General features: G+C 47.8%; 5 protein-coding genes across 11 annotated transcripts; 2 read left to right on the top strand and 3 right to left on the bottom strand.

Annotated features, from left to right (window-relative positions):
• Nucleotides 1-33: 33 nt before the first annotated feature.
• Nucleotides 34-10,330, bottom strand: LOC6555761 (beta-1,4-mannosyltransferase egh). Of its 4 annotated transcripts, none has more exons than XM_001982631.3 (3): nucleotides 9,277-10,330; nucleotides 1,648-2,935; nucleotides 34-1,279 (listed from the first exon to the last, which is right to left on the bottom strand). In XM_001982631.3, exons 2-3 carry the CDS (start codon nucleotides 2,446-2,448, stop codon nucleotides 707-709), a joined length of 1,374 nt encoding a protein of 457 aa, XP_001982667.1. In that variant the 5' UTR covers nucleotides 2,449-2,935; nucleotides 9,277-10,330; the 3' UTR covers nucleotides 34-706. The 4 variants fall into 4 exon arrangements, with proteins under 4 accessions (XP_001982667.1, XP_026838041.1, XP_026838042.1 ...); XM_026982240.1 differs by lacking the exon at nucleotides 9,277-10,330 and adding an exon at nucleotides 6,324-6,588; XM_026982241.1 differs by lacking the exon at nucleotides 9,277-10,330 and adding an exon at nucleotides 3,215-3,289.
• Nucleotides 10,331-10,525: 195 nt separating this feature from the next.
• LOC6555760 (protein will die slowly) lies at nucleotides 10,526-12,872 on the bottom strand. The gene is made up of 3 exons (XM_001982630.3): nucleotides 12,204-12,872; nucleotides 11,343-11,968; nucleotides 10,526-11,243 (listed from the first exon to the last, which is right to left on the bottom strand). The coding sequence occupies exons 1-3, from the start codon at nucleotides 12,472-12,474 to the stop codon at nucleotides 11,055-11,057; spliced, it is 1,086 nt and encodes a 361-aa protein (XP_001982666.1). The 5' UTR covers nucleotides 12,475-12,872; the 3' UTR covers nucleotides 10,526-11,054.
• Nucleotides 12,873-13,328: 456 nt separating this feature from the next.
• On the top strand, nucleotides 13,329-15,006 carry LOC6555759 (protein GUCD1). 2 transcript variants are annotated; one of them, XM_026982022.1, is made up of 4 exons: nucleotides 13,329-13,765; nucleotides 13,847-14,115; nucleotides 14,201-14,340; nucleotides 14,408-15,006. In XM_026982022.1, exons 1-4 carry the CDS (start codon nucleotides 13,556-13,558, stop codon nucleotides 14,509-14,511), a joined length of 723 nt encoding a protein of 240 aa, XP_026837823.1. In that variant the 5' UTR covers nucleotides 13,329-13,555; the 3' UTR covers nucleotides 14,512-15,006. The 2 variants fall into 2 exon arrangements, with proteins under 2 accessions (XP_026837823.1, XP_001982665.1); XM_001982629.3 differs by having other exon boundaries at nucleotides 13,331-13,765; nucleotides 14,255-14,340; nucleotides 14,408-15,005.
• Nucleotides 15,007-15,011: 5 nt separating this feature from the next.
• LOC6555758 (dopamine N-acetyltransferase) lies at nucleotides 15,012-15,798 on the bottom strand. Its single transcript, XM_001982628.3, has one exon. It carries the CDS (start codon nucleotides 15,743-15,745, stop codon nucleotides 15,050-15,052), a length of 696 nt encoding a protein of 231 aa, XP_001982664.1. The 5' UTR covers nucleotides 15,746-15,798; the 3' UTR covers nucleotides 15,012-15,049.
• Nucleotides 15,799-18,205: 2,407 nt separating this feature from the next.
• Nucleotides 18,206-19,673, top strand: LOC6555757 (probable V-type proton ATPase subunit D 2). Of its 3 annotated transcripts, none has more exons than XM_026981879.1 (5): nucleotides 18,303-18,320; nucleotides 18,462-18,575; nucleotides 18,648-18,765; nucleotides 18,827-19,190; nucleotides 19,259-19,673. In XM_026981879.1, the coding sequence occupies exons 2-5, from the start codon at nucleotides 18,535-18,537 to the stop codon at nucleotides 19,483-19,485; spliced, it is 750 nt and encodes a 249-aa protein (XP_026837680.1). In that variant the 5' UTR covers nucleotides 18,303-18,320; nucleotides 18,462-18,534; the 3' UTR covers nucleotides 19,486-19,673. The 3 variants fall into 3 exon arrangements, with proteins under 3 accessions (XP_001982663.2, XP_026837680.1, XP_026837681.1); XM_026981880.1 differs by lacking the exon at nucleotides 18,303-18,320 and adding an exon at nucleotides 18,339-18,355; XM_001982627.3 differs by having other exon boundaries at nucleotides 18,206-18,575.
• The last annotated feature ends 239 nt before the right edge of the window (nucleotides 19,674-19,912 follow it).

Raw genomic sequence — 19,912 nt, 5'->3', positions numbered from 1 at the left:
TTCTCAAAGTACATTCAAATTTGCGTAAGTACATAAGTCTAAACATTCAAGTTTACTTTGCTTTTTTAACCTTGGTTTTCGGTGTGAATGATATTTAACAGATAATCAATTTACAATACTTCAATGTACACATTTTTAAATTATCGTATTTGTAATAATAAATCTACAATGTACATACAATATTTATGTTTATATAAATATAGCGCACTCTTCACTACAGACTATACAAAAAAAACCATATATATATATATAATGAAATTACACTTAATGGAGAGTTTTCGTGTGTGCTCTACTGCATTCCTATTGCCCCAATTGTTGTCTTTGGGTCATTTGATACCCATGTATTCTCTTGTGCTGAGCCGATTTCTATGATGATCTGATTTCGTTTCTTTTTGGCAAAATTGTGAATGACCATGACATTAGAACGAAACAACAATTATATGCGTGTGTGTCTTGTGCAGGTGTTGTATGTGGCTGTGTCTTGTGGTTGAGTGACTTATGCTTAAAGGAAAATGTACAAATAAAGTAAATCAATCAGATAGTGCCAGGACAACGCAATGAGCCTGGCCAAATTGTGCGAAATTTCGTTTGTTTTTGCCTTGCTTAATTTGGTTTTTTGGTTTTCATTTTTTGGGAGGGGGGCGATATGATGACCATGGCTGCACTTGATGACTCCTCCTCCCAACTCCTCCAGTTCCATAATATCCTAGACAGTCTCCAGTACGCGCACATCCTTCTGCACCACATAGAACTTGTGCTTCTTGCCAACCAGGCCCCAAATGACGGCCACATTCTCGATGACCACATTCACGGGTATCGTGCACACCGCTCCCAGCACACAGGCCAGGAATCTCAGCAATCCGAAGCGGTATAGCGAAAAGGACTTGATTACGCCAAAGACGTACATATAGATATTAATGGCCGCGATGAAGGCGCACACGAAATCGACGAGATTTGGGCAGGGTATGGGATACAGTGCCGCAAAGATGATGTTCGACGTGGACAGTGGCATGGTGACCCACGAATAGACACTGATGCCCAGCAGCAGCTTGTGCTTGAACGGGATCATCTTGGAGTGCACCACCAGCAGGATGCCCTGCAGCCAACGTTTCCTCTGCTGCAAGAAGTCCAGCAGCGTGAACGGCGACTTCTCGTACATCTCGCCCTCGATGAAGTTGAACGTGTATCCCTGGCTGAAGGCACGCATCGCAAAGAAGCAATCCTCGGCCACCGAGCCATCGATTCCGTTGTCAAAGGACACTGAACGCTCCGCACTCACCTAGCAAAATGAAGGATAATTAGTATGCATATAAAAAATGTAGGTCGATTTGTGGGCATGGGCTGTTGTTAAAAGAAACCTTGTGACCTTGTATAGGTAATTGCAAATGTGATTTCATACTTGTGCTACAAGAACAAACAAATGGAGAAATATCAAGGAGGCTAAGGTAGTAGCTAGCCCCTTTGAAATGCCTACGATTTCTCATTCATACCGTAAGCGCAAGAATTAGATTGCTTTTTGTTTAGAGCTTACTGAGCTGTCACAGTTGATAAAAGACCTTTTGGGGAAGTTCGTGGAATTCCCGAAAAGCACACTCATTAGCCCACAAATCGATTGCCCATTCGATTCGAATGAAGGGAATTACCCACCTGGGTGACCACATAGCTGCCCTTCCAGCTGAACAGCGGCTTGTGGAAGAGCTTGAACTGCAGACGCAGCTTGCCCATGTCATCGGAGACCCGAAAGCTGTCCGCCAAGGTGGTCAGCCAATTGACCACGTTCTCGTTGGCATACGTGATCAGGCCCTGGCCGAACGGATGCTTGCCATCCAGCACAAAGTTAATGATGCCACGCACTGAATTCTCCGTTAGCAGCGTCTCCTCATCCAGATGGACGATCCAATCGCTGTCGTTCAGCACATTGACATTGTCCTCCAGGCAATACTGCAGTGCCCGGGACTTGAAGAGCGCACCGGTTCTCGTCTTGTACTCCTTGGGCACCACAATCTCCCGGATGCGACGATGCTGCGATAGATTCACCGCCTTATCCGTGACCACCTCGATGAGGAAGTTCTCCAGTCCGGTGTCCAGGCAGGTGTTCATATTGCGCAGCACATTCGTCTTCACCAGGTCCGGGAAGTCGCCGCGCGTGACCACGCGGATGCAGATGAAGGGCGCCAGCAGGGGACTGCCCTTGAGGACAACCTTCTCGGGGAAGGCATTGTAAAATACCAGGCCGCAAAAGTTGAACAGCACCTGGGGCAGCGTGAGCAGCGTAAGAAAGCGCAGTAAGTACAGCAGAACCGTGGCCAATTGGCCGTATTCAGTCCATGGATCCACGAGCGTGAACGAGTTCTCGTCAATCTTAATACCGCCGGAGAATACTTCGAAGGTAACTATCACAGTGATGAGCAGTGTGCAGTGCAGCAGATGCTTTGTGGTGGAGTTCATCTTGATTTGCGGGTTGCGGATTGTGTCTTTTTTTTTCTTTTTCTTTTTCTTTTTTTTTGTTTTAGTTATTGTGTGTTGTAAAGTATCTTAAGTGGCTATCGTCCTCCAGCCTTAAGTAGACTTGTGCTCTGACAATTCCGTGATTCGTAATCCTTATCTCTGCCTTGTTTGTTCGATCCTGACTCAAATGAATGTGCATGAATCAGCGACTCGCCGCATTAAAATGACTAAAGATGTGTTGTAAGTTGTTTGTGCCTGAAGCTCAGCGATTCGTGCCGAGCGGAACGGAAGTTGGTCCAGGCACCCCCCAAGTCAATAAGTGGTGCTCCGTATCCTCTATCAGCTGCCGGCTGTGCGCGTCTCGTATCCGCTAACTCGTAACCGCCGCTTCCTCTTCAGCTGTTGGTGAACTTGGACTTGGATGCTGCCGCTGGCGTGGGCTTGCTTGCATTTGAGACTCTCAGCTCTGTTTCCTGGTCAGACATTTCTGCGATTTGGGGAATGGAAGCAAGAAACAAGAGATTTTCATTAGCTTTGGTGTGTTGGGGAAAATGGGTTAAAATCTAAAAGCGCATCGATGCAATTTTGGTAGCCCTTAAATCACATAAATTATGCCAAACTCTCGCTGCTGTGACTCGTAATCTGGCATTTAAAAGTGAATTAGTGCCAGCCCAGCAGTTAGTATACTTAATTTTTTTAACCTTTCACATCGGCCGCATTTTTTTTCGTTGCTATACTCGTATTTTTATTTTTATTGAATTAGTACCGAGTGCATGGGCGTTCCCTGCCACCGACATGGAAACTTGTTAATCACCAACCAACCAACTAACTATTGATCACATAACCAGCAGCCAGAGGCAGCTTCTCCATATTTTATTCTCCATTAAGCCCGCATAACTTGGGCACCAATTGAGCGAGTTCAAATGCCAACGATTTGATTACAATTGGCTCACACTTCGAATGTTCAACGTTGTTGCCTTGGAATTCGGGCTGCCATGCGGATAACGTCTGACCATCTGTATTTATATCACCATAAGTGTGTGTAGCATAGGAGGCCCATCGATATCCGAATTATATATTGTATTTGCAAATGTTTCCATTTGTCGCTGCCTGCTTGTTTATATCGTAGTGACTAAGCGCGATGTGATTAGAAGTATTTAAAAAAAGAAAATGTGGCCCACGAGCATATGAGCAATAAGTATGTATGTTTTTCAACTTGGGGGAAACCAGGAAGTGCTAAGATTAAAGCAGCATTTTATTGGCACTATCGCGTGAATTTGGGAAAGCTGCAAAATCGAATGGACAGCGATAAGAACACTCGTTTCCACTAATCATCGATCATTTATCAATAAATAGTTCCATAGTTATACATTCGTGGACTTGATTTTCTGCCACAGGCCCTTTTTTTATATTTTGAAACAGCTTTTTTTAAACAGAAACAGCTAATGAAATTATCGCATCTACAAGCTATAGCAGCAATTAACGACAATTTATGAACTGGACAATCTCATGTGGGTCCAATTAACTCCAATTGAAATGAATTTAATCATAATCGAATCTAAATACTTGTGAATCCATATAGGATTCTACTGGCTGACTTTCACTGGCAATTAGGAAAATATTAATTCCCAAAATCTCGCATAGGGAATACACTTCGTATAGAGGTACCGCAATCAACGCCCCATAATAATGAATGGAAAAAAGGAAGTTGAACAAAAGGCAAGTCACAATAAGTCGGAACACATTTGATACGATAATGATGGGCGGGTGATTCATGCAGTTGGGATTGCGAGCGACGGAGACCAAGGAAAAACGAAAGAAAACAGTTGACCAAGTGCCAGTGAAATTTTCCATCGATTTTACGAGTTTTACGGGAGTGTAAAACTCCAGTCTGCGGCGTTTTCCAATGCTAGGATGGGCACATAAAGATTACACACGCCCCATATCGATTTATCCACTCGCAGCGCTTTCATTGGAGGCACCACCCAGGAGCACAAGAACCCACAAACTTGCAAAGTTGGCCGGTTCAGCGGTTTGGCTGTGATAACACAATATCGAGGGCTGGCTATAACAATCCAATCTTTATGATTCCGCCCAGTTCTTCTTGATTTCTGCTTCGCGAAAAGGCTCATGTGAGCTGTTCTAAAATTGAACAGTGCCCCGATTTGAAGTGGAAGAGCAATTTCAGTTTTTTTTTTAAACAGTGCTTATCAGTGAAACCCTTTTGTATGGCACTTGAAATTCAAGCTTTTGTGATCTGGTTCGCAGAAATTGTTGTAAGGCATCATATTTGCGTATTATTGCGTACCTAAGGTATCACTTTGCTCTCTGATTATGGTATCTTTGCTTACTTTCCACCTTAAGCGGTTACCACCGTACTTGGCCGGCTATGGTGACACGCTGATAAGAAACTCTTTTGCCGCTGGCACTTGGATCCACGTACGAGTACACAGTTTACAATCCGTTGACGATAAGCGACGGCCTTCGACAATTGCGAAATCCGATTGCTTGCGGAATTGCTTGCCGCCGCCCAAATGAGGGAGAACCACAACCAAATCCAAATCCAAATCCAATTCCGATTGCGATTCCGAAACCAAGCCGATGCCAATGACTCCAGTGCGCTTATCATCGAGATTCCGCATGAATCATTCGGCCGGAGAAGCAGCTACGGAGAGACCCAGCCTCAGATAACCTGGACCGGACCCATTGTTGTTGGGGGCGTAATGAACTTGGATCGCTCGCGATAACCGGTCTGCACTTATATAAACAACAAAATCACACTGTCTAACTGGCTGTCTGACTGTCCGACTGGCTGGGTGCAATAATTTCAACAATAGTATAATACTATATGGGTGCCTCTCATTTGCGGGCTTTGTTTGTTTTCGTTTTTCGCAACTAACTGCGAGAAAACGAAAATGAATGCAACGCTCCAACGATTGCAGGGCAGTGCACAAAATCGCATACAGTGGGCACATATGTATGGGTTGAGGTGAAAAATCGAAAGTGCAAGGCGTTTAACATCAACATCAGCAGTAGGGTGAACTTAAGTGATCACCGTATATGCAGTTTCCAAGATGATGTACATGCTATGGGCCATGTTCTGGGCCATGTTATCGGTTTATCTCTGTAAGTGGCAATAGATTGTCTAACCTAATGCATAACATTTATTTACGAACAAAGCGATAACCACTGTAGTGCGCGATGCCATTGCTGATATACTGGTTAATTGCCGCGGCACATTGTTCCCGGCCACAGTTCCAATTGAAAGTGGCGACGAGCAGCTCCCACTTGGAGCTAGCCAGTTGAGGGAAATCTAATCGTGAGCACCTGCCCTGAGTCACATCGTCGCACTTGGCACTTGGCACTCGGCACTTGGCGGCACTCGAGTGGCTTTGCCATTAGCCAAGTTAATAGTTCACCTTCCAGCTACTTTCCACAGCCCCTCCTACTCCATCCCCGCGACCCTCCTGGCGCCGAGGCCCATGAATTAGCACGTCTCTCTCGACCGGCCCAGAAGTCAATTAAACGGCTCTAACTACGCCAGGCACTCGCACAAAACCTTGCATTATCCAACTACCTTATATAACCTCGCCCTTTGCACTGCCTCCTTTTTGGGGGCCACAAATCGATGTTTCAGATAATTGACAATACGCTGTGGTTATCCAAATCGGTAGCTTAATATCGATTTGCCGTCACTGGCAACATTTCTCCCTGTGCACCGCACTGCAGTCAATGTCAAAGTCCATCGGCGTGCTCCATGAATGGGAAATCCCCGGTTCGCAGGGGATCGTTCCAGGTGCCATGAATTACAGGTCACCACCCACCAACCACCAACCACCCCCGCCACCACCTCCCATCTGAACCGCCCCGCTCACCAGTCCATAATCGCGCGTTGTCGTATTCTATATATTTGTATATCTGTATATTCCGATTTCGATGTCGGTTTGGTTTCCTATGTGACTATAGTTCGTAGTTTTGTCGTTTGATTCGCTGCACGTTTCCGACTCGGAAATACGATGCGATTCGTATTGTACGCGCGATTACTGACTATTCTGACTATTCCTCTCGTGCTTCGCGCTTGGAGCTCCGCAGACGGTCGCCGGTACACTAAGCTCCATGGAAATCGGTCAGGTACACCTGCTCATACGCCATACGCCATACGCCAAACGGCAAACGGCATACGGCATACGGCATACGGCACATGAGAATGGCTGAGGTGTGTGCGCAGTCATAATAATAAATTAAATACGTTATCAAGCGCAGAACACAATCAGCGGAGGGCAGAGCACCGCTAACCAATGTTGGCGGTATGTACTTGGTTGGTACACATAGAAGAATCGCCACCAGCACTCACTGGGATCACTCGGCTTCCTCGGCTTTTGGCCAAAAGCTATATGCGCTGATCTGAGCGAACTCATCGTTGGTGCATTGGACGCCGTTTCGGTGATTCCCGTGTATTCATGATTCACACTAGCCGCTTTTAGCCCGATTTGTTTAGGTACAAATTGATCTTAATGTTTGCCATGGTGAGCTATCAGGGGCGTGCTCATATCTATTTAACGATTTGCACACTTCGCAAACAATTGTGACCTACATAAATCACGTATGTCCCACTTCCTGCAGACAAGCATATTTATTGCATATTTATTACCTTTGAGGAAGTACCGATTTCTCCATGTGTAGCACTCGTTTGGGCCGCTTGTCGTCCACCAACCCATTGAATCATTTGAATCACCCAACTAGTTCAGATAATGGGTGCGATGAGTGTCTGCACAGTGGGTGACTAATTCCAGAGCATTTGCACTCGGTTTCGCTAGGGAAACAGGTCTGTCAAAAATGTCGTCATGGGCCAGTCAAAATGGGAATTCCGAAAGACGCATACATTTGAAATGCACCCAAGTACTATGAGTAGATAAGCAGATGAGGACATTTGGAGAACTCAAACGGACAATGCCAGGCCAAGGGCATCTATTGAGTTGATTAGCTTTCGCAGACTATAATATCCAGTGAATTTGGGATGGTGGAGCATTAGCTTTTGCCCCGATATGACATCATTTGGGGTCGGGCAAGTGTGCATGGACATGCAAATGGACTCCATATCAGATGGCAATTTGCTGTAGGCCCAGTTCATTGGCGTCACTGGAACGGGCGCAGATGGATGGATAGGATAATTGCATGTCGAAAACGATGAGGGCACATTAGCAGTAGGTCGGCAGCAGGCAGGTGCTTCCGCCGACATGACATCATGCTGAGATCAGGGAGTGTGGCAGGATGGCAGCCAGGAGGAGCGCCCACTGGACGGTAGCAGGCACTGCCAGTTTTCGGGGCCACAAATCGAGGGCTGGGTAACAAGAGACCAAGAGACAGAGAGCGAAATCGCTTATCACCGTGGACTGAGCAAACAGCCACAAACATGCGTCTGTATCTGTGCGTAGATAAGCGCCGGCAGAGCACACAATCAGCACTCGTTAATTGTGGCCACAATTGAATTGAGCGAGCAGCAGGCGGCCTTCTTCGGGTGCAAGTCGCCGCCACTCACACTGCATGTGGGTCCATGCCTTTAGGTCCAAGGTTGGCGTTTACAGCAACTGAACAGTGAGCCACAATGATGAGCAATGATAAATAGTAACCCAATTTAAACGGAATGCACCTGCATTGGAAAGGTGTGATACGCTATACTGCAAGTTGTTTACAATCTAAAGCCTACATTTCCCCTTATCTGCACAGAAAGTGCAGCGGATCAGGTTACTGCAAACGATGACTTAGGAGGAAATTATATGGTCGTTGCTCCTTACTTGTGTACCGAAAGTATCAACTAACTAGGGAAGAAGTATGTAGCTTTAGTGGCAAGTGAATTGGCCAAAACCGCGCTATTATGTGCCTCCTTTTGGATCTGCAACACCGAATCGGAAACAGTTCTTCCGCTCGAAATACAAAACTAACATTGCTTGTACATCGCCGTGTCGTCAATTCTGCTACAAAAAAACACCATTCATTGGACATATGTGTACGCTATGCATGTTTGTGCAACCAAATGCATGCACCATATGTAAACATTCTGCACTGTAACAATAACTTGCCGTTCTTTAGCTGGCTGTGATGACTGTACGTCGAGGGATTGCTGGCATAAGGGTTGGGTGCACACCCTGCTGCGCCCGTCGGTGGGTTAAAAGTGGGGGTTGGGTATGGGGATGGGCAAGCCCGTGCTCAAGGACATGCTCCCGCTGGCTATGAACATTGGAATATTGGATGCAGACGGGAGTCACGAGATGCCGAGTAACTTTCCACGTTAACAGGTCACATTGCCACATGGGAACGAAATTACACAAAAACACGCGAGCTCTGCGCAAACAGACACAACTGTGCTGCAAATACTAGGACTTTCTCTTGCCAACCCAGAGCGTATCTAGATGCCTGATTTAGTGGAAATGCCCATCGTAAGTGCAATTAAGTGGGGATATGGGGACATGCATAGTTATGACACTGTAGCGACGACTGTGTAATTACTCCCAATTTCTGCATGTAATCCTAATGTCTTGCCCGCCGCTGTGCACATACACACCGCACGGCGACAGCGACGACCTACCGAAATGTGCTAATGGGCGGTCCAGGGGCGGCGAAAAGGGGCGCGGTGGAGGTGGGGCGGCCCATCAAGGGCGCAGTTTAATGGGTTTAATAATTGGGTAGTTAGGTTCATTTCACTAGTTTGTGAAGCGTGCATTTATTCGATGCTCGATACTAGGAGAATCCCCCTGCCGATTTACATACACATGTACATTGTACATCATGCTACGCCCCTGCAAAGTTAACTTGCTTTTCTTTACTCACCATGTTTTCCATGCCAAAACGGATTGGGTAGAATAAGAAGAAGAGCGAGTGTCCGAATGTTTGGGTTTCTTTTCTGCCTTTTCCTCCGCGTTTCTTCGATTCTCTGCGCCTGCAGCCTGTTGTTGTTATTGTTATGGCTGTTATTGGTATTGGCTATTGGTGCGGCAGGGTGGCGAGGGGCGTGGCAAGGGTGGCGGGAGTTTTCCGCGTTCTTGGGTGTGCCGCAAAATGATACACTTTTTATTCCCTTTTTTTTTATTTGGCGCCTCTCTTTTGCACTCTCTTTGTTGTTGCTGCCGCGGCGATTTGTTTGGGTTATTTTCGTATTAGAACCTCTGGTTGCTGGGTTTCTGTTGTTGCAGTTGCTGCTGGCGCTGTTGGCTCGTCATTAATATTTGCGATATTTATATTGGAATATATGTATATATATATTTATAAACGTTTTTGTTGCCTTGCTAATTTTCTGCCAATGAAACACCTCGCCCCCTCTTCCTCTTCCTTTCCTTCTCACTCTCTCGCTCTCTCTGCACCGGTTCACGCCGCTCTCTCGGCGTACTGTGCACAGCAAAAAAAAAAACAAGTAATTGCAGCAAAGGCGCTTGGAAAAGCCCAAAAGTAGCAGCGATTTGTTTAAAGGAAAATCGATTTTCCCACGGGCACGGCGTTTTATTTTCTTTTCTTTTTGTTTTATTGCCACTTTTTATTTTTTTTTTGTCACTATGCGTGTCGCGGTGTGTGTGTGTGCATGTGTGCGCGGTGCGGGTGTTTGTGTGTTGTGTATGTGTGTATGTGCGCGACGGCGGCGGAGCGAAATTGATTTGCAAATTAATTGCAAACTTCACTGGGCGACTGTTCAGCGTATTGGCGCGCGCATCGCAGAGGACTCGGATTCGGTTTGGTTCTGAATCAAGTGAATCGAATCCGCGATCTCCGATTTTCGATTCGTCGGTTTTTTTTCGATTTTCGTTTTGCGAAGTGACCGTCTCTCGCCGCTGTCGAAATCCCGTGGCAAACGGTCAAACTGAACAGCCAGTGTGACCGTCTTCAGGCTAACTTAACGCAGGGTCACACTCCAATGGGCGCAAGAATTTGAAAGCAAATCATTTTAGGACAACTCCTACATTAAGTTTATTCCCATGTCCACTGATTCAATACTACCAAAAAGTACAAATAGTAAACAAAGAAAAAGCAATTATTACAATTAAGTGACTCGCCTCGAAAAGCGCTCAAGTTGAAAGGACACTTGGGCGCCGCTGAGTACGTGTTTTCTTTTATTCAAAATTTACATTTCGTATTTTATATATATTCTTTCTGGCGCTGGGATTTTGGCCCAGGCACCTGTATGTTTTTGTTTGCTTAAATTTAGTTTTCTCGTCACCGAAAGATCATCATAAGTTTTTGTGGGTTTGTGTGGCTGTGTCAAAGGTTACAAACATTTTTTGGGGGGAATTTTCTCGCTTGCATAGTGGCCAATACAAATAGGCTAATAAATATTTATACATTAAATTTTTTCGTTTTCTCTTTTTTTTTGTTTGTGATTTTTCCGTTTTGCCGTAGAATGTGCGGTTTGAAGTGTGATTTAAACGTAGAATTTTTGAATTTTTTTTCTTAAATTATGCGTACAAAAAAAAAAGTGTGTGGAGGGAGGGGGTGTTACAATTACGATTAGGCGGATCGCTTCAGAAAATAATATTTATCCAAGAAATGTATGTGTGGTGTTGGCAGCCCAAGCTGCTGCGCCCTCCGATCGCCCGTCCTCCAGCTGGATACCAGCCACTCTATGTGTCCGACTTCCACAGCTTGATGGTCTTATCGTTCTCGAGCGCCGCTGACGCAATGATGTTCTCCGTGGGATGGCAGGCGGTGCACAGAACGGTGTCGGTGTGTCCCTGCAGCTTTTGCACCACCTCCTTGCTCTGCAGATTCCATATGTAGACCATGTTGTCCTCGCTGCCACTCACGATCCACTGCAATGGAACACAGAACGTTTGTGATTACACATTCATGATGAACTTTGCGATATAGCACTAAAATGGCATATAGTCACTGGATAAATATGAACTCACCTTGCCTCCCGTCACCGAGAAGTTGGCGAATATGCAGTACTTCTCATTCTTGTGACCCGTATACGTCTTCAGGCACTTGCCCTTTGAGTAGTCCCACAACTTTAGTGTATTGTCCAGCGTGGCGGCCAAGATGTACTTGCCGTTGGGCGAGAATTTGACAAAGCTGACGGGCGGATTGTCGTCATCGATCAGGGTCTTCAAGCACTGCCCACTGGCCGTGTCCCAAATGCGGCAGAGACCATCGTAACTGCTGCTCACAATCAGCGAGCCATCTCGATTGAAATGGACCGCCGATACGGGATCGGAATGGGCTGGTAGCGTCTTCAGACACTTGCCAGTGCGCACATCCCAAATGCGAACGCTCTCATCGAAGCTGCCGGAGACGATCAGATTGGACTGCGGATTGAAGTTGCAGCAGAACACATAGTTGCTGTGGCCCTTCAAAGTTTTCAAACTCTTCCCGGTGCTCAGTTCCCAGACCTTGAGGGTCTTGTCATCGCTGCCGCTCACAAGGAGTCGCGAATCTGAGCTCCAGGCCACATCGCTGATGCCCAACTTGTGGCCCGAAATGGTCTTCTCGAACTTGCCATCGTAGGCTCCCCAGATTTTGATGAGTTTATCAGCGGCTGTGGGAAGCAAGTGGAAATTGAATAGTCATGTGCGCTATATGGACAACAAAGCTAAATAAATGAAAGACCCTTTCTTCCAGCCAGCTCACTTAAGCATATACAACACAATTCCCATTAACTGAGCAAGCAGCTGTCCAGTGGCAATGCGATACGTATGTATTACAGCCTTCTCTTCAAGCCAGAGATTCTTGGACATTGCTCGCACCGGACGCGTTGCCAAGGATGTACTTACATGAGCTAGCCAGCCACTCGCCGTTCGGACTGAACTTGACCGCCGATACCGCCTTGGTGTGTCCGGCCAGGGTGAACTTGAGCGTGTAATTGGGCTTGACGGAGAGCGAGCTCTTGTTGGACGCGCTGCTGTTCGAGGACGTGGTGGCACCGGGCTGGCCCACCGAGTTCGGTTGCAGCGAATTTGGGCCACTGGGCGCCGTCGGCAGGGGTTGCGGTGGTGGATGCACTACGCCGGGATGGCCGCCGTGCACGGCTCCGATGGGCACCATGTCCTCCGGATGCGGTTTCTGCTTATTCTCCTAGGTCTGGTCTCCTTTTTGTTTATTTTCCTTTCCTTTTCTTTATTTTTTTTTTTTTGCGGCACGCCGCACACGTGCTTCTTCTTCTTGTTGTTCCGGCTAAGGGAACGCTGCCAATTAGCGGGTGAGTTTGGTGGGGCTGTCGAATTATCTGCAGCTTCTCCCGTTCCCGGTGGTCACCGGGTGCTCTCTGCTGTGGCGTGCGATTTGTTTATTTAAGTAGCCGCTTGGTTCTTTTGACTCGTTTGCCTGTCACACGTGAAAATAATAATGATTACGGTCACACTAATAAATACAAAGTCAGCAGCGTCAGTGTGCCCGTTGCGCACAAGCAACGGATTGCCACAGCGGTGGTGGAACGTGTTTATTGGTTTCTAAACACTTTTTAGGGAGATTACCACGGTCTTTGAAATTGGGGGATGATTTTGGACTGGTGCTTTTAGTTTACCGCTGAAACAATGCAAGGAAAGTGCGTCGGCACATCAGTGCCAAATTGCAAGCAGCTCGTTCGACGTTGCCAGATCGTTGAGTCAACTACGGAGTTTTGCGTACAGTTGTTTTCAAATTTAAATAATTTGACATGTATTTCTTGCGCTAGTTAGCTATTTTGAGACCCGTTGGAGGTAATTGTATTTGAACTTGCAACTGTGAACGGTTTAATTTGTATTTGCATATTTTTGGCACATTAAATACGCCTTTGCGATTTTAAGCCCGGAATCGTTTTCAGCAATAGAGTATCTACAATCTACACTTTATATACAAAATATATAATACTATAATTCCAAAATAACCGGCACTCGTTTAAAAACTCCAGTTGGAGTGGTTTCCATTTGGACGGGCCTTACAGTTGGAATTTCGCGCTACGCTGCACCTGGCCACACTGCTCAGCGTTACAATTGGCTGTCCAACCAAAACATTCCCCACTCAGTTTCCAGTTGGACGCCAGGATCAAAGGAGCACAGCCCCGGGCACACGAAGCATACGGAGCACACGGAGCCAAGGACCCAAGGAGCACTAGAAGCCACGAGGACCCAAGCAGCTGCTGGCCAGGATGAACGGACTGCCGCCGAGCAAGCACTACAACTTGACGCACTACCAGCAGCGCTACAATTGGGACTGCGGACTGTCCTGCATCATCATGATCCTGTCGGCGCAGCAGCGGGAACAGCTCCTTGGGAACTTCGAGGCCGTGTGCGGCGAGGAGGGATTCGGCTCCAGCACCTGGACCATCGACCTGTGCTATCTGCTGATGCGCTACCAGGTGGGTAGCGTGGATATCGCGATGTAAATGTGCATATGCTCATTTCTTTTTTTTCGACACTCGCATTTGCATGGCGAGCAGGTGCGCCACGAGTACTTCACCCAAACACTCGGCATCGATCCCAACTACGCACAGCACACGTACTACTCCAAGATCATTGACAAGGACGAACGGCGGGTGACGCGCAAGTTCAAGGACGCACGGGCGCACGGACTGCGCGTGGAGCAGCGCACCGTGGACATGGAGGTCATACTGCGACATTTGGCCCGCCACGGACCCGTCATCCTGCTGACCAACGCCTCACTGCTCACGTGCGAGGTGTGCAAACGCAATGTCCTGGAGAAGTTCGGGTGAGTTGCTCTTGCACCCACGGGTGACCCCGAAAATCACCCTAAATCCCCATACCCATTCCCCTGCCGATGCCACATTGAAAAGCTGTTTTCACATACCCTGCATTGTACAAAATACACGCCTTCGTGGATCCAAAAGGTATGCCGGACACTATGTGGTGCTCTGCGGCTACGACATGGCCGCCCAGAAGCTCTTCTATCACAATCCCGAAGTTCACGATGGCCGTAAGTATTGGCCCACCCTTGTGGCGTGGAAATTTCATTGATTTTTGTTCTTGGCTGCGTTCCACAGACATTTGTCGCTGCCTCATCGAGTCCATGGACACAGCCCGTCGCGCTTACGGCACCGACGAGGACATCATTTTCATATACGAGCAGAAGGCAACTAGCGAGTAGATGGGGGATTGACCAGAGGATCAACCAGAGGATTAACCAGAGGAACAGGAACTGGAGTACCTGCCGTCGCCAGGTTGCCAGGTGATGAGAAGGCATGATTGCAATCTGCGCTTGTGATATTAGGTCTTTAGGAGGAGAGCGTGTGGGTGGTAAAATGACAACGCTGCTTGGTTAACTTTGGCACAACAGTGTACTTTATTTAGGTATTGTTAGCAGTTGGTCCCCATAAAAAAAACCAAAAACAATTACACACGTCTATGTAAACTTGCCAGGCAGCGTCTGCTTTATAGGGGCGATCCATTGGCGCTCCAGAAAAAAAAAACAAACTGTCAAGGGAAAGTAAACTTATGTATCTTAGTTATGCTTACGCAGAACAATAACAATTGTATGCCTAGCTTACTTTCCGTTTGGCGCGCCCCAAAGCAATTTCCATATTTGTGTAGTACGAATACATTCCAATAAGTTGATGCATGCATGTAGAAAATAAATAAGATTATTGTTCCAAAATTATTGTTCTCAGGCAGCCGCCGTCGTCGCCCTAACGAGCCTGCTCCTTCTCCTCCTGGTCCGTGCCGCAGATCGCCTTGTAGAGCTGTTGCATCTTGATGTGTGGCGCCTCAACGGGCAAGATCACCTGGCCATCGCCATCGGTGTACTTGCTATAGGGTTGCTCCGAGAAGACGACGAAGCCATGGGAACGGAAAATCTTCTGGGAAAAGATGCCGGTGGCATCGGCCTTCAGCAGGCGGAAGCCATTCTTTCTGGCCACCGCCACTGATCGCTTGACCAGCTCGTTGGCAATGCCCTGGCCACGGTAAGACGAGTCCACCGACAGGATGCGCACATCGAACATGCACTCCACGTCGAAGTGCTCGAAGAGATTGTGCTGGAGATTGTGCCGGTGCAGCAAGTCGAAGATCTTGCGGAAATCGGCATCGCCATTGGTATCCAGTTTGCTCAGCGCTTTGGCCGTGTCGCCCGGCTTCAAGATGCCGTTGAGGACCACGCCGACTATTTTGCAGCTGCCCTTCTCCTTCGCATCTCTGGCATCCACAGCCATCACGCTCATCCGGTCCATGATGGCCTCCGCGCAGTGGGCCTCCAGGGCGGGGCAGCTGCTTCCGTTTTGGCACAGGCCGGCGGCCTTGTTCAGCGGCTCGTCGGCGAAGAAGTTGCGACGCAGGTGCTCCAGCACCTGGTCACAGTGTTCCGGTCCAATCATTTTGTACTCCATGCTCGCACAGCCGCTGGAATCGCTCGATCTGCGGATGGTAACGAAGTTCTGAAGGAAGAGCCCATTTAAATGATCTGATATTAACTTAATTCGTATATAGATGCCGTATGGTAGCACTCTAAATTTAAGCACTATTTTGTACAATTTTCGTTGGCCAAAGTCTATGTACACGCATATATGTATGTAGCTGGTACTCGAATTTGCCCCCATAACTCAATTAGTCGCCACTCTCCGGCTGCCCTTTCAACTCCCGACCTCTTGTCTCTCGCTCGCACCCACGGCACTTTCACTCGTTTTTTACGGCGATGCCCCAGTGACACACCCCCATCGACAGCCGCCCCAATCCCCTCCACCCGCGCGGAGGAGGAGCAGGAGCTCCACTGCAGCTGGACACCGAAGCCCAGGCGGCGTCACCTCTGCTAAGCCGTTTTCGTGTTGGATTTGGCAGTTAGGTTGCACTTACTCGGTTCCTTTGTGGCCACTGGGATCGGATGAACTGGACGACGGGTGTTGTTTGTGTTCCGCGGTGCGTTGGCTAGGCTGCGAAAAAAATGTGTAACCTACTTGCGGGCGCTTTCGGATGCGAATTGCGACTGGAGCAGCTGGAGCAGCCGACCAAGCGAAGCGCCAGCGACAGCATCCCGTTGGTGCACTGCGAGAAAATGCGCTGCACCCCTTGTACGAAAACCAATTGAAACACACACACGTCAGTGTGCTTGAAAATCTAGCGCTTCTCCTCAGTATCCATGGTTATTCAAAAGTTACTCGCGCATTTGGCGCTGTGTACGCCCTCGTGTTTGCCTCATTGCCGAAGCATGAGAAAAATGTGGTCCTCTGGGATGGGATGAAAGTGGCGTCGGAGGCGGGGCGGGGGCATCCTTCGAGTGACAGCCATGCGTATACGCAACATACACACACTGGAGCAACAGGAGCGATTGCCTGGTCGTGACTCCGGCCGGAGCAGAAGCAAAATCGAGAGTTTTCCCCGCCCCAGATGCCCCGGAAAATATGTATGCATGTACGTGCCAACTGTTGATTCGACTCGACCTCCGACGCACCCGCGCTACATACACAGATTTTGACTTTCAACGACCAGGACGTGGGCACATTAAGTACGTGGCAAATCCTGTGTAATCCTCCTCATATGCAAACGGCTTTATGGCGCGCAATATATGGGAGGCAGGATGAAAAGTTCGTGTCGCTATCGACATAAAAGCACTCAAAAGCGATGGGAAATGTCTTCCATTGACACATGTATTGGATATAACTTAGCTACTATCTAGTTTGCAAACGATATAAGGTCGAATTTTGGATCTAAGTAGCGGGGGCTGCACCACGCCCACCGCACAACTGTTGCTTTGACCAAGAGGGCCACACACTTTGACTTTGCTCCCTGATGGGCATATGCAAAAGGTTAATGGATGCGCCAAATTGGGGCGGACACGTATTGCCGCCCAATTGGGTGGAGTGCACTGGAAATAAATCTTTCCGCTGCTGTCATGCCTCATGGGCTCACTATGTACGTATCTCTATCTGAATATGTATCTCTTCATTTCCTAACTGACATAAAGTAGTCTAGTTAGCAGTTGCTCGTTCTTGATTTTTCTTTCACTGCAAAGACGACGTGTGTACATTGAAATCGAGCCGCATGAGCCGCACAAGACTCATATTCAAGTAGTGGGACTCCGCTCCGGATGGACGTACGTAGCTTGGAGACCCGGAGACGTTGCCGGAGTACAAAGGTATTTCAGTGGCAGTGACGCGGTGCGTTTAGCTGCGTGTGGCAGCTATTACTTTTACTTGGCCGCCATTGACGGCAATCAGACTCAATTGAAGGCAATGTGCCCCAACGGTCAATATCGAGTGACTATCGAAGTGAGAAGGCATCACTAACTGGCCTTGAAGTTGGGATTCCCTGTGGTTCTACGACGAAATTCCTGTCGTTTCAGGATGGGGTTGAGTTCAGCTCTTCAAATCCATTTTGGTGTTGGTGCAAACTTGGTAGGTATGGATTGTATGAAAACTCGTAATAATGGGGAGCGCAATTTGATTTGAAAAGTTTACCAAGTGCCCGACAAATCAGTGACATGTTGGGAATTGAAAACGATCATTTCGCCCAGCCATGCAAACAGCATATTTTCGGTACTATTGCTTTTCATTGTTCTTTAATATTCTTTTATGAATGCCAATTAATTAATTCGTTCACGTAATGCCTTAACTAATTGTTACTACTGACAGTTTTCAATTGTTGCTCAACCCCTTCGACCAGTACATACTCATTGCCATTATATTTGTGATACTCTTCATGTATTGTGATATATTTCATTATATTTTAATGTCTACAGAGCACATACCAAGTTTCATATCCCGAAACCCACGAACCACCGAGTTACAGGTGTTTGCGGTGCGGACATACCTCTCATCATCGCTCATCAACGTCAGCTGTTCCGGAACTGAACAGCTGAGTGGGGCCCGAGTCGAGTCCCGAGCCCCCAAAATTGTCCCCACACCCCAGCCAATCCGATCCGATCCGATCCGATGCGATGCCATCCCAAGATCGCTGTTCTCTCGCCAGGTCGCCCGATGAGTCTTCATTCGCTGGCCCAGTTGGTTGTCGTGCTGTTCTGTCCGCTGTAGCAGCGCTTTTTGTCGTCTATTTTATTTTCGTAGTGTCGTCGCGTATATTTAGTAAATATTTTGTTGTTGTTATTTATAGTTCGGACTTGGTTGGCGTGGTGCGTGTTGTACTCTTGTTATTTTTTGGGTGGCATATTTTTTGTTTGATTCAAATGGCAGCCAAAGATCGCCTGCCCATATTCCCATCGCGCGGGTGAGTAGTTGATCCTGAAATCCGGAAATCCTGAAATCCCAAAAGCCATTCCTTTTGAATCATCCATTGTAGTGCCCAAACGCTGATGAAGTCGCGTTTGGCGGGCGCCACCAAGGGGCATGGCCTGCTGAAGAAGAAGGCAGACGCCCTGCAGATGCGCTTCCGTCTGATTCTGGGCAAGATCATCGAGGTGAGTGAGCGTGCAACCATGTGGAGCAAAGATCCTGCCTGCTACCTTACGCATTTTCCAGACCAAAACCCTCATGGGTCAGGTGATGAAGGAGGCCGCCTTCTCCTTGGCCGAGGTCAAGTTCACCACCGGCGACATCAACCAGATTGTGCTGCAGAACGTGACCAAGGCCCAGATCAAGATACGCACCAAGAAGGACAATGTGGCCGGGGTTACGCTGCCCGTATTCGAACCGTACACGGATGGCGTGGATACCTATGAGTTGGCCGGCCTGGCCCGTGGTGGCCAGCAGTTGGCCAAGCTCAAGAAGAACTACCAGAGCGCCGTCCGTCTGCTCGTCGAATTGGCCTCATTGCAGACCTCCTTTGTGACCCTCGACGATGTCATCAAGGTCACCAATCGGCGGGTCAACGCCATCGAGCATGGTGGGTTTCAAAATGGTCCCTTAAACGATACATCACTGATATGATACCAATGCTTCCCTGCTCTCCAGTGATCATACCCCGCATCAATCGCACCATTGAGTACATCATCAGCGAGCTGGACGAGTTGGAGCGCGAGGAGTTCTATCGACTGAAGAAGATTCAGGACAAGAAGCGCGAGGCTCGCAAGGCATCCGATAAGATTCGGGAGGAGCAGCGTCGCCTGGGCCAAGTGGCCGAAACGAAGGAGGTGCAGAATATCCTCGACGAGGACGGCGACGAGGATCTGCTCTTCTAGACGCCACTCCCACTCCCAATCCCACTGTACCCACTGCATCCACCTAATACCAATCACCGCCCATCACTCAACTTTGCTACCTCACTTCCCTCGAAAAGATCACCTCTCGTTATTGTTGTCGTTCGTTGTGATCCGGATGTTGTACCACTTGTCGTTCTTGGAAATACAATCCGTAATCGTAACCTTTGTGAACGCTATGCTTGTGGTTTCTATTGTCAGTCAGTCAACTGTTGTGTTTGTGTGAAATCGAGTATACGCAGAAAGTCACGCAGAAATATCAAGTATACGGTACAAGTATAAAGTATTCAATAGGTTGTAAGTAGACTGTCAATATGCCAGTCGGATAGCAATTAGAGGACATCACATCCGATTGAGAACGGCGAACCAAATGTAGGGTATTCCAATCTTCGTGTCTTGAATACATAGC

The sequence above is a fragment of the Drosophila erecta genome, unplaced genomic scaffold (genome assembly GCF_003286155.1).
Source record: "Drosophila erecta strain 14021-0224.00,06,07 unplaced genomic scaffold, DereRS2 tig00000126-arrow-pilon, whole genome shotgun sequence".
NCBI classification, from domain to species: Eukaryota; Metazoa; Arthropoda; class Insecta; order Diptera; family Drosophilidae; genus Drosophila; species Drosophila erecta.
The sequence above is the reverse complement of the archived record's forward strand: the minus strand, read 5'-3'. Positions and strand labels throughout refer to the sequence as shown.